Raw genomic sequence first — 20,326 nt, forward strand, 5'->3', positions numbered from 1 at the left:
AATCGTGTTGCCAGCGTAAATTACAACTTATCAAAAGATTTTCATAACTACATCAAACTAAAGCATTTAAATCAATATACAATATGAAGTTAAATATGTAATACATTCATATAAACAAGAAAATAACTATTCATAGGTAATAATATATAGTGATTGACTCAGTAAAGTAATATAAGTACAAAAAAAATATTAAAAGTAAATAAAGCATTGTTTTTTTTGGGGAGTTTTAAGTTAAAGTCAAATCTGTCAGTCACTGTAAGAATTTAAAAAAAATTGGTGGGCAAGCATGCCTCGCTTAGTAGATTGGAGACACGGATGGAACACCAGAAGAAACACCAATAGGTGAGATTTCTGGGTTGAAAACATTTGGATTCAAATCAGCATCAGTCAAAGATAATTGTTCATCGGTCCAAATGTGTTCGTCCATGTCATGTTCTTGACCAACACCACATAACCCACCAATCTTAGCCCAATCATTAATTCTCTTCAAGTTTAATTCCTTGAATACTGAGTCAACAGATTCAATTAAATGGTTACATAATTCAGGTCCGTGACCTGGGGTAGGAGTAATTCTCAATCTTTCTTCACCAATTGGAACAGTTGGGAAGTTGATAGCTTGAACGTAGATATCGTACTTGTTCAATAATAAATCAGAAGCACGCTTGGCATCACCAGCGTTACCAATTAATACTGGAACAATATGAGAAGGATTTGGCATAACTGGTAATCCCAAAGCATTCATGTTGTTCTTAACATATCTAGTATTCTTCTGTTGAGCAATACGATCAGCTAAAGTAGAACGTTGGTATCTAATTGAGGTAGCGGAACCAGCCATAATAGCAGGTGGCAAGGAAGTGGTGAAGATAAAACCAGGAGCATAAGATCTAAACCAATCAATCATGTTGGCTTTACCAGTAATGTAACCACCAACAGTACCAAAGGCCTTACCTAAAGTACCAGTAACCATATCAACTCTACTCATAACAGTAGTAATATCAGGGTGGTTAATACCCAGTTTCAAATGAGCTTCGAAATCCAAGTGTTCAGCAACACCGGCACCATGAGGACCATACATACCAACAGCATGAACTTCATCCAAGAAAGTCAAGGCACCATACTTTTCAGCTAAATCACAAATGGCTTCAATTGGAGCAATGGAACCACACATGGAGTAAACGGATTCAAAAGCAATCAACTTTGGAGTTGATTTTGGATATTGAGCCAATTTCTCTTCCAAATCTTGTAAATTATTGTGCTTGAAAATATGCTTACGAGCACGAGAGTTACGAATACCTTGAATCATAGAAGCATGGTTTAATTCATCACTGAAGATAACCAAATCTTTAATCTTTTGACCAAACAAAGACAAAACAGCATCGTTACAAACAAAACATGAACTGAAAACTAACGCAGCTTCATGCTTGTGTAAAGCAGCTAATTCAGATTCCAACCTAATAGCATGGGTGTTGTGACCGGCAATGTTACGAGTACCACCCGCACCGGAACCATACTTGTCCAAAACTCGCTTCATTTCATCCAAAGTTTGTTGGTTCTTACCCATACCAAGGTAATCATTGGAACACCAAACAGTGACACGATCTTGTTCATCAGCACGATGGGCCTTTGGAAATTCATGGGCTAAACGATTGATGTTGTTGAAGAATCTATAAGATTTGTCCAATCTTTTCTTGTTTAAATCATCGTTCAAGTATCCGTTGAAATCAAATGCAAGTTCATGATTAGAAAGATCAACTTGGGCATTAGATAATTCTGGGGTAGCAAGTTTGTAACTAGAGCTACTAGTAGTACCTGTTGCAACCTTAGCAGAAGTAGTAGCAGAACGCTTGACCAGCTTAGTGGAGTAAAGTCTAGCTTGTTCCTTAGCTGTCAAAGCGGCACCCATAAATGGACAGTGACGAGCTTGGGAAGTCAAACCACCAGTGTTACTTAACTGACGTAAAGCTTGAGTTGAACTTGATTTGATAAATGGACAAACTGCCATTGAAGCTTTAGTGAGGGTTTCCATGATTGAATAATTTTCCTGTAAATAAAATAAAGAAAGATTACGGTTCTTGTTGCAGTATAAGGATACTTTCAAAGATGTAGTTCTTCTTCAATGGAGATGTTACAAAAAGAATGGTAGGGCTATAGAAATCTAAAAAAAAACTAGTGAAATTTGTATACTTTTATATCGTTTGAAATATTGCACCAGAAAAAAAAATTGCGACGGTTCTTTTTTTTTCATGGGCTTTGGGATGGTATTTTCTTTTTTTTTGTGGTGGTCAACCCAACTTATTGGCGCGGAAAAAGACATATTATTACTACTGTTTAAACTATAATTGGCTTACTTAGTTCCCCTCTTCATCAACTTAAAATGTGGAGAACATTTATTTACAGCATTCAGATGCTTCTTTGATTAATTGTTATTAATCACTGCTGATCCATTCTAGATCAGTTTCTCTGGCATTTCTTTTTTGTATACTCTAGCCAATAGAACTAGTTTCTTTGTTTTGTGATATTATTTAAACCCCGAATGTGACATTGGGTGCAAATGCAAATATCACATGAGTCACTCAAAATCTCGTTTAATTGTTTCATCCCTATATACAAGTTGGGACGGAATAGATTGAAATTCCAACCTTATATCAGGGGTAATAAAACAAGACATGAATTCAGCCCTTTTATTATCTCGTGCGTTTATTTGACTATATTAGGTTATGAATTTCGATGATTTATATTTTATTGTCAACCGTATTTTCCGGGTTTTTTTAGCCGGATTAGGGAATTACTTACTATTGATTGGCCAATGATTGGCCTGGGTAGAAAAAATAATAAAATCGTATAGAGATAAAAATAACTTTGTACATGTCACATGATTTTGGCGTGACCAGAAAATAGTATGTCAAGATGTTTCTAACTTTTTTTTTTGACACAATAAGGGGGTTTGACTTTTTCAAACTCCTGGAGTTCGACTTTCAAACAGAAGGTGGTTGCATCGGATTATTAGATTATTGTTTTGGTATTTGTAGCTGCTTTTCGTCTTTCCTTATCCAGCAAATCCGGAAACGCTACTTCCAATGTTGCTCATGACTACTTCCGTGGATATGATAGACGAGTTTCGATTACTAGTTGATATTAGCTTATGCCTTTAAAAGGAACCTTATTATAGTTACATTCTAGGTTGGCACATTCTTCGGACTTGTTTCATCTTTGATACACAGCTTGCTAGATAAATTTGTAAAATTTTTGGGAAAATTTCTTCACTTAATTGTTCCACTGATCTTTTCATTTTCAAAATTGAAAAGAAAACTGATAACACCTAACTCATATTCGAACTTAGATATGCTTGATAAAACCATGTGATTTTGACTTTCTAGAGATTTTTGCAACCAAGAAAGTTCCAATATTTGGTAGCGCAAAGTTTATACGACAATGCTATTTTACAAAGCCACAGAGTTAAATAATAATTGGAATAAACCCAGTGACTGTAGTGGAAATGGTTAGACCTATAAAAGTGATGGATTAAATCATTTACATTTAGGTAATGCATCATGGGGACATACTATGTCTATTTTTACTGTGGTTAGGTTTGAAGAATGCTGTGGTTAGGGGTCAAAATTCAGATACATTTAGTGTAAATAATTTCAGGGTAAGAGAAGACCCCTTTAATTGAAGGACTGGTAAACCTAAGCAATCGTTTGGGGACAGAGGAATAATGGATTTTCTAGCATTGAATTCAGTATGTAGCAGATTGTTGCGTATACTTGCAGTATTTTACCTTTAACAAAGCAGATAAGCCTTTCTACGTGGTCAAGTTCGGCGCATTCGGAATCTCTCCGACTGAAATTTTACGGATACTGATGGTCCGGTAACAATTGCCCAAAGGTAAAAATAGTCGATTTATTCTTTTAGACAATTCCCCGTTTGGAGAATTGTTTACTTTTTTTTTGTGAATTACAATTAAAGGAGAATCTCCAGAGATCCAGTTTTGAAGATTAATATACAACAAGATTTAGACAGAGCCCTGGCAGAAGCCAAGACATAACAGATACGCTTTTCTAAAATATTTCATTTAAAGATTTTAATTGACTTCAATACGAATTTCTCTGCATTCTTTGGCTTATTTGACGTAATTAATAACACCTGGTTCCAATAAAATGAATAGGTGACCTTTTAAATTATGGAGTTTTTCAGGGGTGAACACAAAAATATTCTCACGTGTTTTCATAGTTTTGAGCGTTTACGCCCCTCATTCGAAATACGCACGACCTTCTTCCCTTGCAAGTATTGAGCTCAATAATCTCGAGAAAACTGCTAGAAAAAAAGGCATTCAGTTGACTAGATCATTTATGTGGAGTTGAGAGTTTCACAGAGGTATTTATGTTTGTAATTGCTACAACTTATTGTATTCTAGGGGTAGTATAAAAATTTTAAAGTTAAAAAAAAAGTGCTGCAGAATCGATGACCCCATCCCCACAAAAATTCCCTTTTTTTCATTGTCTTTCACCCAACAGGAATGAATCCCGTTATAACAATATGCATCCAGTCACGCTCCAACAATGCCCAGAACTCGAATAATAATAATAATTCAATAATCCCAAGAATAAATTAATTTACTAGCCCCCTAAAACAGGAAACATAATGTAATCAATTCCTGCGGCTCCGAAGTTCTTTCTTTACACCCCCTAATACTTTGAGTTTTCCTATAAAAAAAACATGATCTCCTCTTTAGATGGTTTCCGATTTCTATATCTTCTTCTTCTTTTGTTACTTCAATTCACATATATCAATTAATAATACTATTCAAGAATGTCAATTCCAGATAAACAATACGGTTTCTTTTATACCAAGGCCGACGGTCTTAAGCTTAAAGAGGATTTACCAGTCGGTAAACCAGGTCCAGGCCAACTTTTATTAAAAGTTGATGCTGTTGGATTGTGTCATTCGGATTTACACATCATTTATGAAGGGTTAGATTGTGGTGACAATTACGTTATGGGCCATGAAATTGCTGGTTCAGTTGCCGCTCTCGGCCCAGAAACAGTAGGATTTAAAATTGGTGAAAGAGTTGCTTGTGTTGGCCCTAATGGTTGTGGTATCTGTAGAGAATGCCGTGCTGGGTTAGACAATGTATGTAAGAATGCATTTTTAGATTGGTTTGGTTTAGGTTATAACGGAGGTTATGAACAATATTTATTGGTCAAGAGACCTCGTAATTTGGTTAGAATTCCCGATAACGTCACATCCGACCAAGCAGCAGCCATAACAGACGCGGTATTAACTCCATACCACGCAGTTAAATTGGCTGGTATTAATCCAACTTCCAATGTTTTAATTATCGGTGCCGGTGGGTTAGGTATCAATGGTATTCAAATTGCCAAGGCATTTGGTGCAAAGATTACCGTTTTGGATAAAAAAGAAGAAGCAAGAAAGATTGTCAAGGAACTTGGTGTTTCTGTTTACGAATCTTTACCTTCAGATGTTCAGCCTGGTTCATTCGATGTTTGTCTTGATTTCGTTGTTGTTCAACCAACATTTGACTTGTGTCAAAAGTATACTAAACCAAAGGGAATCATTATTCCAGTTGGTTTAGGAGCTCCAAAAGTTTCTTTTGATTTGGGAGATTTGGCTCTTCGTGAAATCAACATTTTGGGTAGTTTCTGGGGTACATCTAATGATTTAGAAGAAGCATTTGAATTGGTCAGTAAAGGATTGGTCACTCCAAAGGTGGCCAAAGCTCCTTTAAAAGAATTGCCAACATATATCAAGAAATTGAAGAATAATGAATACGAAGGTAGAGTTGTTTTCAATCCTTAGGTTTAAATTTCTAGATTAAAAGATTTTGGAGGGTTATAGTTGGAGAATTTTGTCTCGAAAGCACTGCGGTTATTTTTTATTTCCGTATTCGGACGTCTTTTTTTTTCTCTTAAAAAATATTTTTGCAGCAATTTTGTTATAGTTTACTAGCAATCAAATAAAAAAAAGTCAATCAATCTATTATTTTTTTTTTCTAAATACTATACAATTCTTCTAAACTTAGAAATCCCCTAATGGAGCATCATAGGTAACAGTGTTGTAGTCCCAGTAAAAACTTACTGAAGCTGGGTTAGATGAGTTCATGTTACATTGTTCAACAAAGTCAAGATTACCAATTCTGCTTTGAATGTATTCTTCGTAATCTTCGAGCTTACAAGAGAAACCTGGACCATCAGCACAAGTTGGAATTGGAATAACAGAGTCATTAATAATGAATCTAACATAGTAGTCATCACCACACTTTAACTTTTCAGTTTCAATTCTAGCACCTTGTGGAACAATAGAAGAGTGAACGTATGGGTTAGGGAATGGAATGTGATCAACTGGTAAATCATCCTTTGGCTCAACAAGACCTAAGGCACTGTGGTAGAATTCTAAATCAGTATCATGGGTGAAAGATAACCAAATCTTGTTTTCGTTGTCATTGTCTTTCAAAAGAGCTAAAGTAGCGTTAACTAAAGTAGAACCAATAACTCTACTGTCGTTGTGACCAGGACCAATAGAGTAGTAATCGCTAAGATCAGTGTGGTAGGAGTTCTTAATGAATTCTTCGTTGGTGAATAAGTCACAGAATGGAGAAGCACCTCTAACATTGATTTCATAAGCACACCATGAGAACAAGTAACTGACATCAGTGGCGGTCAAGTTTAATCCTGGGTTTGGCTTGACTAATCTGTCAGCAATTGGTTGCAAATAACTACTAGTGTTATATTTAGCGACAAGACCAGTGTTAGCAGTACTGTTGTAGTTAGGACAACTGTTTCTTGGAGTCAAACTGTTGACACCAGAGCTGGCATCTTCAGAAATGACGTGGTACTTAACAGTTTCATCTTCTTCGTAAGCATCACCTAAGAAACCACGAGCAAAGTAGTTTGAAGTTTGGTAACATCTACCAGAGTTAGATGAAAAGACCTGTAAAGTGGAGTTTTCCTTGTACAAGGAGTTGTATTTAGCTCTGAAAGCAGCACCATGTCTGAAGGCATTAGAGGTACCGGAGAAAGTACCTTGAGAGTTCAGTGGGGAAGTTTCCTTTTCATAATTGTTCTTGTTTGGGACAAAGTATTCATAGTCATTCAAGAATTCTAATTGACCACTAAAGGTACCGTTGTAGTTAACAAACTTTTGGTAGATAGGTTCAAAGTTGGCACCGTCACTTTTAGCTGGGTATCTTTCACCGTGACGGGATAATAATTGAACTTGTTCAATGGTACATTGTTCTGGGAAATCAACAGAAATACCGAAACCATCACGTTGGAGATAAGGAGCAGAACCACCGAGGAAACGAATGATGTTGTATTGTTGAACAGAAGATTGTTCTGGAGTAGCCAAGTCTTGGTAGACTGCTTGGCCAGCTAAGAGCAAACCGTTGTTGATTAATTTGGAGATAGCAACCATTGATGATCGAGTATATTTGTTGATGATAAGAATGATTGAGACTGAAAATAAAAGGATACTTTGTAGTCTTTATATACTTGAGATAGGGATTGAAAAATAGGCATAAGAGATGGGCATCCCCATTCCGTTTTCCCCACGAGCTCAAAGTTGACAATAGTGGTTGTTATTGCAAATTACAATGGTGACTCTGTTTTCCTTACCATATTAGGTATGGCATTTATCGAAAATAGATATTTCTATTTCGCATCCACGTGGGTGTGCCTTTCGTATACTTTTGAATCGACTTTCCGAAATAGAAATTCTGGAAGAGACGTTTGTCGTGAAATTAATTTTTAGGTCATAGGCGCATTGTCTATGTTGCAAATGTACCTTAAAAAATATTTTTTTATGTATAAACGATGACAAACAATGAGAAAAAAAAAGAAATATTATGCCAATTAGTTAATATAATAAAAATAAAAAACTGTGGCGGGCCCTTATTAATTTGATCATTCAATGACCTGATCGTACCGGCCCGCCCAAAAGGCATCTTTGTTTTTGTACTAAAAACTTCAGGCACAGTACCCCGTGGGAAGATCGGCTAATAAGTTTTCTTGGCCTGTCAGACAGTACAATTTCTTTCTATTATTATCCGTAGCAATCTCAATTCAGATTTCGGTCAAATGTAAATAAACCTTAACATGCAACGGGCGGTTTCAAATGCATGTATTTGCAGATAATTATTGGCTGTTAATCTCCTTCAAGCTCCCTACACGTGTACTGTTTAATTAACCACTATTAGAATTATGTCTTTAGAGATGAACGTCAGTCCACCAAGTATCAACTTATCCGTGGGTATGATTAAAGGGGGTAAATACAATTGTTGAGCAGTCTAGCTAGTCAAAAAGAAATAACGGTAAGCGAATCCGCCTTTTTTGTAACATCAAGTTGTGAAATTTTATTACTAGATTCTAAATATGCTAAATCTATAGATTTCTTCTTTTTTTTTATATATGTCGCAAACGCTTTTATATCTAAATCTCAATTGGAGCAGTGTAGTTCTTGGTAGTGTAATCCCAGTAGAAAGTCAAAGACTGACTGACATTTTGAGCAACTCCACATTGTTCAACATAGTTAATGCCGTCCAATCTTTGTTGAATAAATTTCTTGAAATCGTCAAACTTACAAGAGAACCCAGGACCAGAAGAACACGATTCAATAGGAATAACGGAATCATTAATTACATATCTGACATAAGAGTCATCTCCACATTTGAGCTTTTCAGTATAAATTCTAGCACCTTGAGGAACAAGGTTACCATGGATAAATTGTCTGTCAAATACAATTTTATCAGTTGGTAAAGGTTCTTTAGGAGTAAAGATACCTAAGGCACTCAAGTAATGATCAATATCAGTATCATGGATGAAGTTTAGCCAGATCTTGTTCTCAGCCTTATCATCTTCCAATAATTCTAACGAAGCATTTAAAAGAACTGATCCAATGACAGAGGTAATATTGTTACCAGGACCTGTGGAATAGTATTTGTTAAGATCATTGTAGTAGGAGTAATGAACAAAATCTTCATTCGTGAAAAGATCACATACTGGGGATGATCCCGAAACGTTAATTTCATAAGCACACCATTCAAACAAATTAGCAACATCACTTTTCTTTAAGTTGATATCGTCGTTGTCCTTGGTAATTCTCTTGGCAATATCGTTCAAAAAGGAATCATCAAATTTAGCTACTAAATCATCATTGATTGTATCATTATAGGCGGAACAAGCATACCTGGTAGTTAAAGAATTAGCACCAAGGGATCCATCTTCAGCAAAAATGTTGAATTGAACGTTTTCATTAGTGAAATCATCACCCATGAAACCACGAGCAAAGTACTCAGAAGTTTGGTGGACTCTGTTGGAGTTGGTAGTGAATATAGGTAAAGTAGTATTTGGGTTGTATAATGAGTTATATCTTGCTCTGAAGGCAGTACCATGTCTCATAGCATTGGAAGTACCAGCATAAGTACCTTGAGAGTTCTTGTTGGTAGTTTCCAATCCATATTGACTATCATCCTTAACAAAATAGTCGTAATCATTCAAGAAAGCTAAAACGCCTTTGAAGGTACCCTTGTGTTCTTCAAATTTCTTCAAGATAGATTTGAAACTCTTTCCTTTACTTTCAGTAGGAAAACGTTCACCATGTCTTGAGATCAACTGAACTTGTTCAATCTCACACAGTTCAGGGAAATCAGTAGAAATACCAAAACCTGGATGTTGAACGTACGGGGCTGAACCACCTAAGAACCTGATAATATTGAATTGTTCCAGGGAGGCTTGTTGAGGTTGAGCCACGTCTTGGTAAATAGCTTGAGAGGCTAATACCAAGCCCCCATTAATTAACTTTGAAATAGCAACCATTACTTCGATTTTTGTTGGGATTCTTGTATTACAGACAACAAGTTTCTTTGAATATGGATGGTTTACTAGGGATACTTATACCTCGGCAAACTAACCTCATAGGCAGCTACTCCCACAAGAAGCTCCCACGTTGGAGGACAATATATCAGAATGGAGATTGCAGATCTTGCGATAATGATGTAGCCAATGGAAGGTCAAGAGGTTTGTAATTTTGAACAATGGAGCAATAACCGACTGACTCCGTCTAATTCGCCTCTTACTGTTGCTAAACCAGGTAGCATTCCAAAAATGCCATTGTAAAAAGACTTAGTATATTGACCCCTGCCACAAAAACGGCGCCAACGTGGGGCTTGGCAATTATTGCCCTGAAAAAAATTATCTTAATTAAGCGCAAATTACCATTTAAGATTTGGCACTATCTATATAATATCTACAGATACGCAAAATCACTATGCCGTTTGACGTGGGACCGATGCATTGTAGTTAACGGTTTTGTAATCCCAATAAAAGCTCAAGAAATTAGGCACATTGTCCGGAACTTTACAATCTCTTGCAATATCATATTTGCCAATTCTGTCCAAAACATAAGCTTCATATTTGTCAAGTTTGCATGAGAATCCAGGTCCGTCAGAGCATCCTGGAACTGGAATAACTGCATCATTAACAACAAACCTTACATAAAATGTATCTCCACACTTAAGCTTTTCTGTGATAAATCTGCCTCCCATAGGTATTACATCCACATGATGATATGAATCATAAAACCTTACTTGATCAACAGGCAACGGAGTCACAGGATCAAATAATCCAAGAGCCGAAGAAAATAACTCAATATCGGTATCATGAGTAAACGTGAGCCAAATTTTATTTTCTGGATTGTCCTCTTTCAAAAGATTCAAGGTTGCATTTAATTGCACACTGCCTGCCAATTTGCTATTGACTCCTCCTGGGCCAGACTGATAATAGAAAAATACATCTTGGTTATACCCATACGTTACATATTCGTCCTCAGTAAACAAATCACAAAATGGAGAGTATCCCCTGCTATTCATCTCGTATGCACAAATTTGAAATAATTGGCTGACATCGTCTGTAGTTATGTTTAATCCTGGATTAGATTTTTGAAACCTGGTTACAATTTTCTCTAAATATTGAGTTGGGAATTTTGATACTAAATCTTTATTTCCATTTGGCTTGTAAGCGGGACATCCCCATCTAGGCACCAAAGAATTCAAACCCATAGTTGCATTTTCACTAATAATCACTTTGTTAAGTTTGTCCTGAGAATATTTTTCACCTAAAAACGAAGTAGCAAAATTCAAGGCAGTTTCATATACTCGGTAAGAGGCAGCGATAAATATAGGCAATTTCTTACTATCATCATAAAGATGCCCGTATTTAGCTCTGAATGCTGCTCCAGCACGAATAGCTGTCTCATATCCAGTATAAGGACCAGGTGAATTCTGTGGTGTAGTTTCATATTCGTAAAGATCTTCCGTTGCATAATATTTATAATAATTAAGAAATGCCAAGTCTCCCATTAAAGTATCAGGATAGCTTTGTAATTTGTCCACGATTTGCTTGTGATGTATACCGGCATCAAGACCAGGAAATCGTTCACCATGTCTCATATACAATTGAACTTGTTCAATTGTGCATTGGTCAGGGGTATCAGTAGATATTCCAAATCCTGGATTTTGAATGTACGGACCAGCAGCTGCTAGGTATTTCACAATGTTATATTGGGATTCTGCAGCTAACTCAGGTGCAGCTACACCTCTGAACTGGTCTTGGGATACAAGTAGTAAACCGGGAGATAATATACGAGAAATGGCAACCATGTTGTAGTGCTAACGAATGTTTATTATTGATTGATGTTTGGTCAGGTTGTAGTTGATCTTCTATTTGAACTTTATGCCAACATTAGTGCATGAAACGGGTTAGAGAGGGGGGGTAGAGATATGCTGTTGTGTTACCACAAACAAACACAAAGCGTGAAATTATCCCCCACTCACCAATTTTTCCATTGTTGTTGGAACTACAAAACGCTACCAGAATTTTATAGAATCTATTATTAACCACGGATATTTACATGTCTAGTCTACTTCTTCTTTCCACCTTTCTTCTTATTGTTGTCAGATCCTCCTGGCAATACCAACTTAACCTTTGAAACTGTAAACACCCCTACTAAATCATTAGTTTTTAATCCCTTAACCAAATCACGCTCTTGGGGCCAATCTAAATCTGTATCGGTACTAGAAGGATCCATTTTTCTAGTGGTAAAATAATTTAATGAATCTCCAATACATTTTCCCTTCTTACCACTACCTGGTTGAATCTTTACCTTGTATTTGAACTTTTGCAATGAAATCCAAGGAGCAAAAACAGGAACCATACTGATTATTTCATCCTTGGTGGATGGTTTGGGTGCAAAAGAATCCAATATTTCCAAATAATTCGTGACATGGGATTCATCACTATCAACTTCATTACTAAGATACTTCTGATATTCCTTTTCGTCTTGTTTCTTTCTTCTTTCTCTAACTGCTTGCATTTCTTGCATACGCTTGGTAGCTTCCATCTTTTCCAAAACTTCTCTCTTGGTTTGCTGCTCCTTTTGTTCAATTTGTTTAAGAGTACCCAAAGCATCCATTCTTAATCTTCTTTCTTCTTCATCTTGATCTGCATACTTGGCTGCTATTTTCTTGAGCTTAGATCTCTTTCCTCGAGATAATGGTTTATTTTTCTTGGATGCAGTTGCTTCGGATGCAGTTACTGACTCCAAGTCAGATTCGGTGATTTCAGATGCATCTTCGCTAGGGACTGTTTCTCCTTCTGATTCTTTTTCAAATGCACTACCAGCTTGATCTAAAGTAGCGTCCTTGTTAGACTTGTCAGCTTCACCAACAGGAGTAGCTTCCTTGCTACCCTTAAGCATATCAAGTTCCCGCTTCTTATTATCCATAACAATGTTAAAACCATGCTCCTTTTCTCTTGAAGTTCTAGCATCCGCATACCTCTTTGTCGATTCTTCATCAACTAAACTGTAAAGACCAAATCCCATAACTAACTGGGCAGGAGGTAAATATACTTTCTTGCCAGTATATCTAAACTCACCCGAAGCAATCAAAGAGCCATCAAAGTCACGTTTTGAAATCTCATCACCATGAAGTACCCATGCTGATGTTGTAACTTTACCATTCCAACCACTAGATGCTGACATGGCAAAAATACCTGCTTGCATAATAGACGAAGGTGGCACAGTTTCACCTTTCAAAGGATTCTTAACAAAGACCTTCAATGATCCTTCAAGGTCAGAACTGACAAAACAATCGTTATCACTGAAATGCCTATAATAGATCATATCAACCTGGGCATTATCCCTTCCTGCCAAACATAAGTATCCTTCATTGGTAACAAACCAGAAGAACTTTTCAAACCAATACTTTGGTCTCATTTGTTTTAAAGAATCATTTTCTTGTTTAAGGTTCTTGGTCAAGTCATGGGTGATTTTCCTTTCTGCATTCTTGAGAGCGATCTTGGTGCTCTTTTCCACTTTTTCTTGCTTAGTAGCTGCAGTCTTTTTAGTGTCGAAGTATGCTCTAGCATTAGCAAATGAAGTTAATGATAGATCAATCCAAGTTGGTACAACATTTGATTTCTTTTCCTTTTTATTGGCGGGTTTCTTAGAAACTCTCTTGGGGAAATTATCTTCATCTTCAGATTCTGAACCACTTTCACTTTCAGAATCAGTTTCAGAATCTGAATCTGAATCAGAGTTTTCCTCAGACTCAGGATCTTCAAATTCAGGAAGTAAAACCTTGATCTTGTTGTCTTTCAAATTTAATGGCAATCCAATTGCTTTAGCTAATTTATTATTCTTTTTCTTTTCAAGTTCAAGAACTGTTTCAATATTAGTCCAGTCCATCAGCTGGTCCAAGAACAGTTGGATATATGCACGACAATCATCCACTAAATCAGCATGATATTGAATTAATTCACCCTTCTTGGCATTAAGATCTTGTTGCTCCAATAAACTTTGAATCTGCTTGTCTCGTTCACTTTTAGCTTTATCCAATCTTTTTGCTGCGGTTTGCTTGAGTTGTTCAACCTTTAATTCAAACTTGCTTGACTCAAGGGTTGAGAAAAATCTATCCAAGGTTTTGTTATAACCAGAAACTTCGGTGTATTGATAATCTTCTTGATTAGCTTTATATGGTTTGAAAGGATGAAATTCGTCGTATATAAATTCAAACGAGGAATTGGTATCAGAAGCTTTGTTTCTTTTAGCCACAATAAACCCAGTGTTTTCATTCTTGGAATCCACTAACGACAAGTATGCATCTTCACAAGCTCCTAACGCATTTGCAACAGATTGCAATCCTTCTTTGTCCTGCTCAAACCTCAAACAACTTTGAGCAGGGTCAATATCGTTTTCATGCAACACTTTTTGGATTAGTTCACTGGATAAATGACTAGCATTAAGAAATGCAAGCTTGTGAATTGAATAAACTTTGCCCTTCTTGCTGTCTGAAGATTCACTAATCTTTGATTTGTGAGTTTCTATCCACTTTGCTATGTCATCAGGAGAATACTCCCTTTTCGCATATTGGAATTGTTCAGAAAATAAGGATTCATCAAACATTTTATACTCTTCCCTGACAGCATACCTATCAACATCTTCCTTTGCTGACACTAATCTTTGTAATGACAAGATCTTTCTGTTTTCATCAAGCAAAAGAATGTTTCCTGCACTGAAAAATTCCATAACCAAGTAGAATAACCCATTACTGAATTGAAATACTAAAATCCTATCATTGGAGATTTGTTTGATACCAGTAAGTCTTTTTTCCTTAATATGTTTTCTCAATTTTGAAACAAAGTCCGATGGTTGTTGAGTAGTAGGTCTTTCGAATTCAGTCAAATGGATCCTGTTACCATATTCAAGAACTACTACTTTTTTGGAATCGGGGATTGAGAACTTGAACAAGTACTGACGGGCATTGCTGGACGCATTGTAGATATTCTGCAATCTATAGTTCAATAGTTCATTGGATAACTCAGCAGTAAGAATCTGAAGATCCAACCCAGTAATACGTTGCTACAGAAAATAAAGTTAGTATGTTTCACTCTAATGTTAGATGAATCTAGCATAACTTTGCTATCATACCTTCATTTTGTATTATTTGTTACTCCACTTCTATTCAAAGCAATCTGATGTTGGTAACGAAAAATTGCAAATATGTTGGTTGACAAGTCGTGTGCGAGAACAAATTAAATTAGTAAGCTATCACCATTAAGTAAGGTACAACACAACGAAGGTAAACGAGATGTCTGTCAGCCGTATTCCTTGAATTAGACAAACATAACCTCCCCCCTCTCCCCCCGAATTATATAAAATTGGGTGATTTTTTACAATCTTCTTTTCTCAAAAGGGTAACCAACCAAAGCAATTATGTAAAGAATTCTATTTTATTTTTAACCCCTGTTGCTGTCACGTAACCATGCAGCAATCTTAAAGTGGTATATCGTTCAATTGCAATTGTCCCCGGCATCCCCTCTTAGGTAAATTAAGTGATATATAAATAGGGACATGAGCTCCACGTTTTGGTGAAGTTGTCAACTCTTGTTTACTATTACAGTACAACAAATCAAGATGTCTGCTACTGCTTCTACCACAGCTAACACTGCTGCTACCGGGACTAATGCTACCGTGTTTGTCGCCGGAGCCACTGGTTTCATCGGAAAACATGTTGTTAAGCAATTGCTCGAACAAAACTACTATGTCGTTGGGTCCGTTCGTAGTAAAGAAAAAGGTGATGCTCTTACGGTTTTGCTTGCTAATCCAAATTTTAACTACGAAATTGTTGAAGAGATTGAGGAGAAAGGCGCCTTTGACTTGGCCTTGAAGAAGTTTCCAAATGTCTCTGTGTTTATTGATGCTGCTACACCATTACCAATTGGAGTCAATTATGATAAACAGTTGATTAAGCGTTCATCCAAAGGAATTGAACATATTCTCCACTCTATTAAAGAATATGGTGTTAACGTTAGGAGAGTTGTAATGACAAGTTCAATTGCTGCTTGTATGAATTTCGAACAAGCTAACAACCCTGCGTATGTAGTCGACCCCACGAAATGGAATCCCGATAGCCACCATGCAGGTAAGGATACTCCTGTTACTGCGTACTTTTATGCCAAAGCTGCTGCTGAAAAGGCAGCTTGGGATTTTGTGCAAAAGAAGAAGTGCAACTTTACTCTTACCACGATTCTTCCAGGTTACACATTTGGACCCCACGCATTTGATACTAATGTTTCGGATGTTCTCAACACTTCAACTGAGATTATTAACAAAATAGCTGGCTTGCTGCCAAATGATTATATCCCTAACTTTGGAGGATTATTTGTTGATGTCAGAGATGTTGCTCGTGCACATATCCTTGCATTCGAGAAACCTCCTGCTGCTGAAAAGCGGTTAATTTTAGTTTCCGAGGAATTCTCAGCACAAACAATTGTGAATATTTTACACAAATTCTACCCTGCGTTGCAATTGCCTGTTGGTGAACCCAATAAGCCACTTCTTGGGCTTAAGTTCAATAATGAGGAAACCCGCAAGATATTAGCTTTTGAATTGGTTCCATTGGAAACCAGTATTAAAGATACCTTTGACCAAATCTTCAGAGCCAGAGGTATTCTCTAAATAGCCTATGTATGACTTTTATGCGTAATAAACAAAAAAAGATGTTGGTATATGTAGAGAAAAATATATCGTCAAGACAAAACTGATTTAAGTAGATATTTTTAACAAACTAATCTCTCCCCACTTTTTTCCAATCAACCACTACATAATATATCGCACACTAATGTCACAGTTAGAGAAGAAGTTGAAACCAATAGTTGACGCAATTAACAAGGGTAAAAAGGTTACCTTTTTTAATGGAGCAGGGATCTCAACTGGTGCTGGTATACCAGATTTTAGAAGCCCTGAAACTGGGTTATATGCCAATCTTGCCAAATTAAACTTACCATTTGCCGAAGCAGTATTTGACATTGACTTTTTCGAGGACAATCCCAAACCTTTCTATACATTAGCAGAAGAATTATATCCTGGAAAGTATGCTCCAACTAAATTCCATTACCTCATCAAATTGCTTCAGGATCAAGATTCTTTACTACGAGTCTACACTCAGAATATAGATACATTGGAAAGATTAGCCGGAGTGGAAGATGATTATATCGTTGAAGCACATGGCTCATTTGCCAGGAACCATTGTATTAAATGTCATCGAGAAATGGACAATGAAACATTAAAGAAACATATGCATGACGAGACCAAAGATGGGATACCAACATGTGAAACGTGTCAAGGGTATGTCAAGCCAGATATTGTATTCTTCGGTGAAGGACTTCCTGGCAGGTTTTTCCAACAATGGGATGAAGATTGTGACGATGTTGAAATTGCCTTGGTGGCAGGAACTTCATTAACTGTATACCCATTTGCAAGTTTACCAGCAAGTCTTGGTAAAAAGAGTTTACGAGTTTTAATTAATAAGGAAAAGGTTGGTGATTTTTCAGATAATTATAGGAAATCTGATATTGTAATTTTGGAAGACTGTGAACTTTTCGCTGAACAATTATCTTCAATGCTTGGACTTAGGGATGAATTGGAAGCTCTAGTTGAACAATCTAAAAGCAAGTTTGGCACTGGTAAACATATATCTCCTGAAACTACTGTGGATGAAATTGAAGAGAAGTTGAAGGTGGAAGCCCACCTTCATGAAAAGAAAGAAGACGATGATATCACTGAGTTGACTGAAAAGACCGAGAAGATTGGTTTAACCGAAGAAACGTCATTTAATAATAAGGAGAAGGAAGAAAAGGCTAAAGCAAGAGCTGAAGCGAAGGAAAAGGCAAAAATTGAAAAGTTGGAGGAAATAGCAAACACATATTTGTAGAAAATTGAAGTGTTGCCAAAACAAAAAAAAAAAGATGCTGCGAAAGTTTGTACAACTTATTTTGCAAATAATTCCCACAACAATAAGTTCCCGTATCAATTTATTTTATGGATTTGTCGCAGAATCTTCACTGTCCTCTGCCAAGAGAAGCAAGCTACCACAACATTATGACAAGCACGATATTGTAATGTCAATATACAAGCTGAAATCAGATTCCTTGGATAAGAGCTTGGTAATTCTCAATTGTGAAAACTTTCAATTGAATTTAGTATTCTTCTGTGATTCCTTTATTCGTAGCATTAATCAAATAAAAGTGTATGTTCCTACCGTCAATCTTTTGCTCGTGGTTCCAATGAACTCTCAAATAGACAAGTTAAAATATATAGTTAATTCAAATATTAATGATAAAACCAAAATAAAACATCAGAAATTAAAGCATTTCAATCTGGAAACTGGATTAACTAATATTAATATCTTCCGTGATTGTGATGAATTAACATTCTAGGAAGCTTCAACTGGTGCAGAACTATCCCTTGCTACTATAATTCTTGCCTTGAGTATTGTTTGAGGACTTAGTTGCTTTACCCAGAAAAAAGTATGACACTTAAATGAAAGTACTATGTTTATGCATGTTCTATTAAGGGTTTGAACTTGGTAGATAGTGTGTGCGATAAGGGAATCTCCTTGTTGACATTCTTTAATAAATGTGTCACAAAAATAGAACTGAGAATGTTGCATTCGAGTATTTTGCAACCACCAACACATGCAGAAAGTATTACTATTGATAGGCTCTTACTGGCTTTTACAAAATGAAAAGGAGAATAATTATTAAATGTACAAGTATAGCATTGATGAAGTAAATTTTGAGATTCAAGGATTTTATTTTGGAAATCCACATATTAAAAAACAATATAATCGAAGAAATATATGCAACCATTTCTTCCTATGTTCCTATTTTCTTCATGGTCTGTGAAGTCATAGATATCCGATTTTGGAAGCATGCATTTTAAATGGAGCTGTCGTATTTACTTCTATTCATTTTGGAGAAATTGCTACAAACTTAGGAAACAAGTCATGCATAGTAACAAGTCATATAAAGACCAGTGAAAATAACGGAAAAATCGAAATGAAGTATAATCCACTTAAGGAAAAGGTTGAAACTGCAAGCTATGGAATTAGACTTGCTAAATATTCAAGATTATCACCAAGCTGGTTGATCGATAATGCTAAAGATATAGCCACCCAGTTGAAATAACTTCGGACAATTGAAGGAAATGATCAAGTGAAAAAGGTAATCAAGAAGAACGAAAATGATTTTAGAATTTTACTTTGCTTTTAATAATATTCGTGAATAAGAACGAAATGCTAATTATAAAGTACAAATATTGAAAACTCTTTGAGATAAATAGAATTCCCAAATGAAATTGACTACTTTTTCCTGTAAAGTCTATAAAAGAATCTCATATTTTCCAACTTCATAGGGTAATCAACTTGTTTTGATTCTATTCTATACCAACAACTTTCACTTTTTTGAATAGTTTCCCATGCTCCATTGTCTTCTCCTGATTTACCTACTAAGATTGTATCGATTAAAAATTGAATTGGGAACCTTCTTTCTCCAATGGTAATATGTGAATAAGAACCTGCACTTTCGGCTATTAAAAGCAAACAACCTGGTTTACAGTATTTATTCAAATTTTGAAGAAACCTAATAGTTTCCTTCCTCTTTTCAGCAAACAATTCATTGGTTGTGAATAAAAGAGTGACCAAATCCAATGTCTCAAGAGTAAGTGACTCTTTTGAAACTGTTAGCACATCATCACATATGAAATTGGCAGTAAGTTTCTCGGGACGATAGATCCAATTCTCCTTCATATATGAAGTTAGTGATTCCACCACGGTTTTCCAATTGGCAATATCAATTAATTGTATATTTAATTCAGATGCGGATCCTGAACAATATTCTTTGAGTCTACAATAAACAGCACCCAATGCAACTAATTCTGATGAAGCGCCACCACCAACACATAGCACTGATTTTTTGCTCTCTGGATCTTTCAACAAATCACGTACTGGATCCAAAGATGCAAAAAGCGAGGTATATGCTAAAGCTCTGGCTGGAGTCCATCGTGCGGCATATGCAAACCTTTTATTGTCATCATCAAAGGCAGCTAAATAATCTCGATTGTAGAGATGCCCCTTTACAACTTGAATATGTTCTAGTAACTCAGGAGAATCTAAAATCAGTTGAAAACGAACCTCAAAAAGGTCAATTATCTTTCGGGGTTCCATGCAGTCATTGGTTGTGAATGGAATAGAGTCAACTGTGCCAGAGCTTGAATCGCCAGAGGCACCATTGCCTTTATTTTTAGAACTTCTTGCTCTGCTCATACTGCATGCAGTAGTAGTAGTAGTAGTAGTAGTAGTAGTAGTAGTAGTAGCAGTATGTAAACTAAATACAAGAGATCTGCCCTACTGATGTAAAAGTAAAATACTTTCTGCGGCGGGTAAGATAATGCGAAGAGGTGACAGGTTGTGAGC

General features: G+C 36.2%; 9 protein-coding genes across 9 annotated transcripts; 3 read left to right on the forward strand and 6 right to left on the reverse strand. All coding sequences in view use genetic code 12, as the record gives it.

The window, feature by feature from the left end:
- Positions 1-68: 68 nt before the first annotated feature.
- Positions 69-2,133, reverse strand: HEM1 (5-aminolevulinate synthase; the record flags this gene model as incomplete). The annotated part of the gene is made up of 1 exon (XM_007373963.1): positions 69-2,133. The coding sequence occupies one exon, from the start codon at positions 2,024-2,026 to the stop codon at positions 296-298; it is 1,731 nt and encodes a 576-aa protein (XP_007374025.1).
- Positions 2,134-4,763: 2,630 nt separating this feature from the next.
- On the forward strand, positions 4,764-5,972 carry ADH5 (Adh5p; the record flags this gene model as incomplete). Its single annotated transcript, XM_007373964.1, has 1 exon — positions 4,764-5,972. The coding sequence occupies one exon, from the start codon at positions 4,810-4,812 to the stop codon at positions 5,815-5,817; it is 1,008 nt and encodes a 335-aa protein (XP_007374026.1).
- A 64-nt stretch (positions 5,973-6,036) lies between these two features.
- On the reverse strand, positions 6,037-7,431 carry SPAPADRAFT_134430 (histidine phosphatase family protein; the record flags this gene model as incomplete). The annotated part of the gene is made up of 1 exon (XM_007373965.1): positions 6,037-7,431. The coding sequence occupies one exon, from the start codon at positions 7,429-7,431 to the stop codon at positions 6,037-6,039; it is 1,395 nt and encodes a 464-aa protein (XP_007374027.1).
- A 623-nt stretch (positions 7,432-8,054) lies between these two features.
- On the reverse strand, positions 8,055-9,830 carry SPAPADRAFT_65580 (histidine phosphatase family protein; the record flags this gene model as incomplete). The annotated part of the gene is made up of 1 exon (XM_007373966.1): positions 8,055-9,830. One exon carries the CDS (start codon positions 9,828-9,830, stop codon positions 8,445-8,447), a length of 1,386 nt encoding a protein of 461 aa, XP_007374028.1.
- A 296-nt stretch (positions 9,831-10,126) lies between these two features.
- SPAPADRAFT_59874 (histidine phosphatase family protein) lies at positions 10,127-11,696 on the reverse strand (the record flags this gene model as incomplete). Its single annotated transcript, XM_007373967.1, has 1 exon — positions 10,127-11,696. One exon carries the CDS (start codon positions 11,669-11,671, stop codon positions 10,280-10,282), a length of 1,392 nt encoding a protein of 463 aa, XP_007374029.1.
- A 186-nt stretch (positions 11,697-11,882) lies between these two features.
- Positions 11,883-14,846, reverse strand: SPAPADRAFT_70556 (uncharacterized protein; the record flags this gene model as incomplete). Its single annotated transcript, XM_007373968.1, has 2 exons — positions 11,883-14,525; positions 14,843-14,846. 2 exons carry the CDS (start codon positions 14,844-14,846, stop codon positions 11,932-11,934), a joined length of 2,598 nt encoding a protein of 865 aa, XP_007374030.1.
- Positions 14,847-15,468: 622 nt separating this feature from the next.
- SPAPADRAFT_59875 (uncharacterized protein) lies at positions 15,469-16,569 on the forward strand (the record flags this gene model as incomplete). Its single annotated transcript, XM_007373969.1, has 1 exon — positions 15,469-16,569. The coding sequence occupies one exon, from the start codon at positions 15,487-15,489 to the stop codon at positions 16,528-16,530; it is 1,044 nt and encodes a 347-aa protein (XP_007374031.1).
- Positions 16,570-16,636: 67 nt separating this feature from the next.
- Positions 16,637-18,191, forward strand: HST2 (histone deacetylase; the record flags this gene model as incomplete). The annotated part of the gene is made up of 1 exon (XM_007373970.1): positions 16,637-18,191. The coding sequence occupies one exon, from the start codon at positions 16,694-16,696 to the stop codon at positions 17,783-17,785; it is 1,092 nt and encodes a 363-aa protein (XP_007374032.1).
- Positions 18,192-19,213: 1,022 nt separating this feature from the next.
- On the reverse strand, positions 19,214-20,176 carry SPAPADRAFT_49492 (25S rRNA (uracil2843-N3)-methyltransferase; the record flags this gene model as incomplete). Its single annotated transcript, XM_007373971.1, has 1 exon — positions 19,214-20,176. One exon carries the CDS (start codon positions 20,174-20,176, stop codon positions 19,214-19,216), a length of 963 nt encoding a protein of 320 aa, XP_007374033.1.
- Between the last annotated feature and the right edge of the window lie 150 nt (positions 20,177-20,326).

The sequence above is a fragment of the Spathaspora passalidarum genome (genome assembly GCF_000223485.1).
Source record: "Spathaspora passalidarum NRRL Y-27907 unplaced genomic scaffold SPAPAscaffold_2, whole genome shotgun sequence".
NCBI lineage: Eukaryota > Fungi > Ascomycota > Pichiomycetes > Serinales > Debaryomycetaceae > Spathaspora > Spathaspora passalidarum.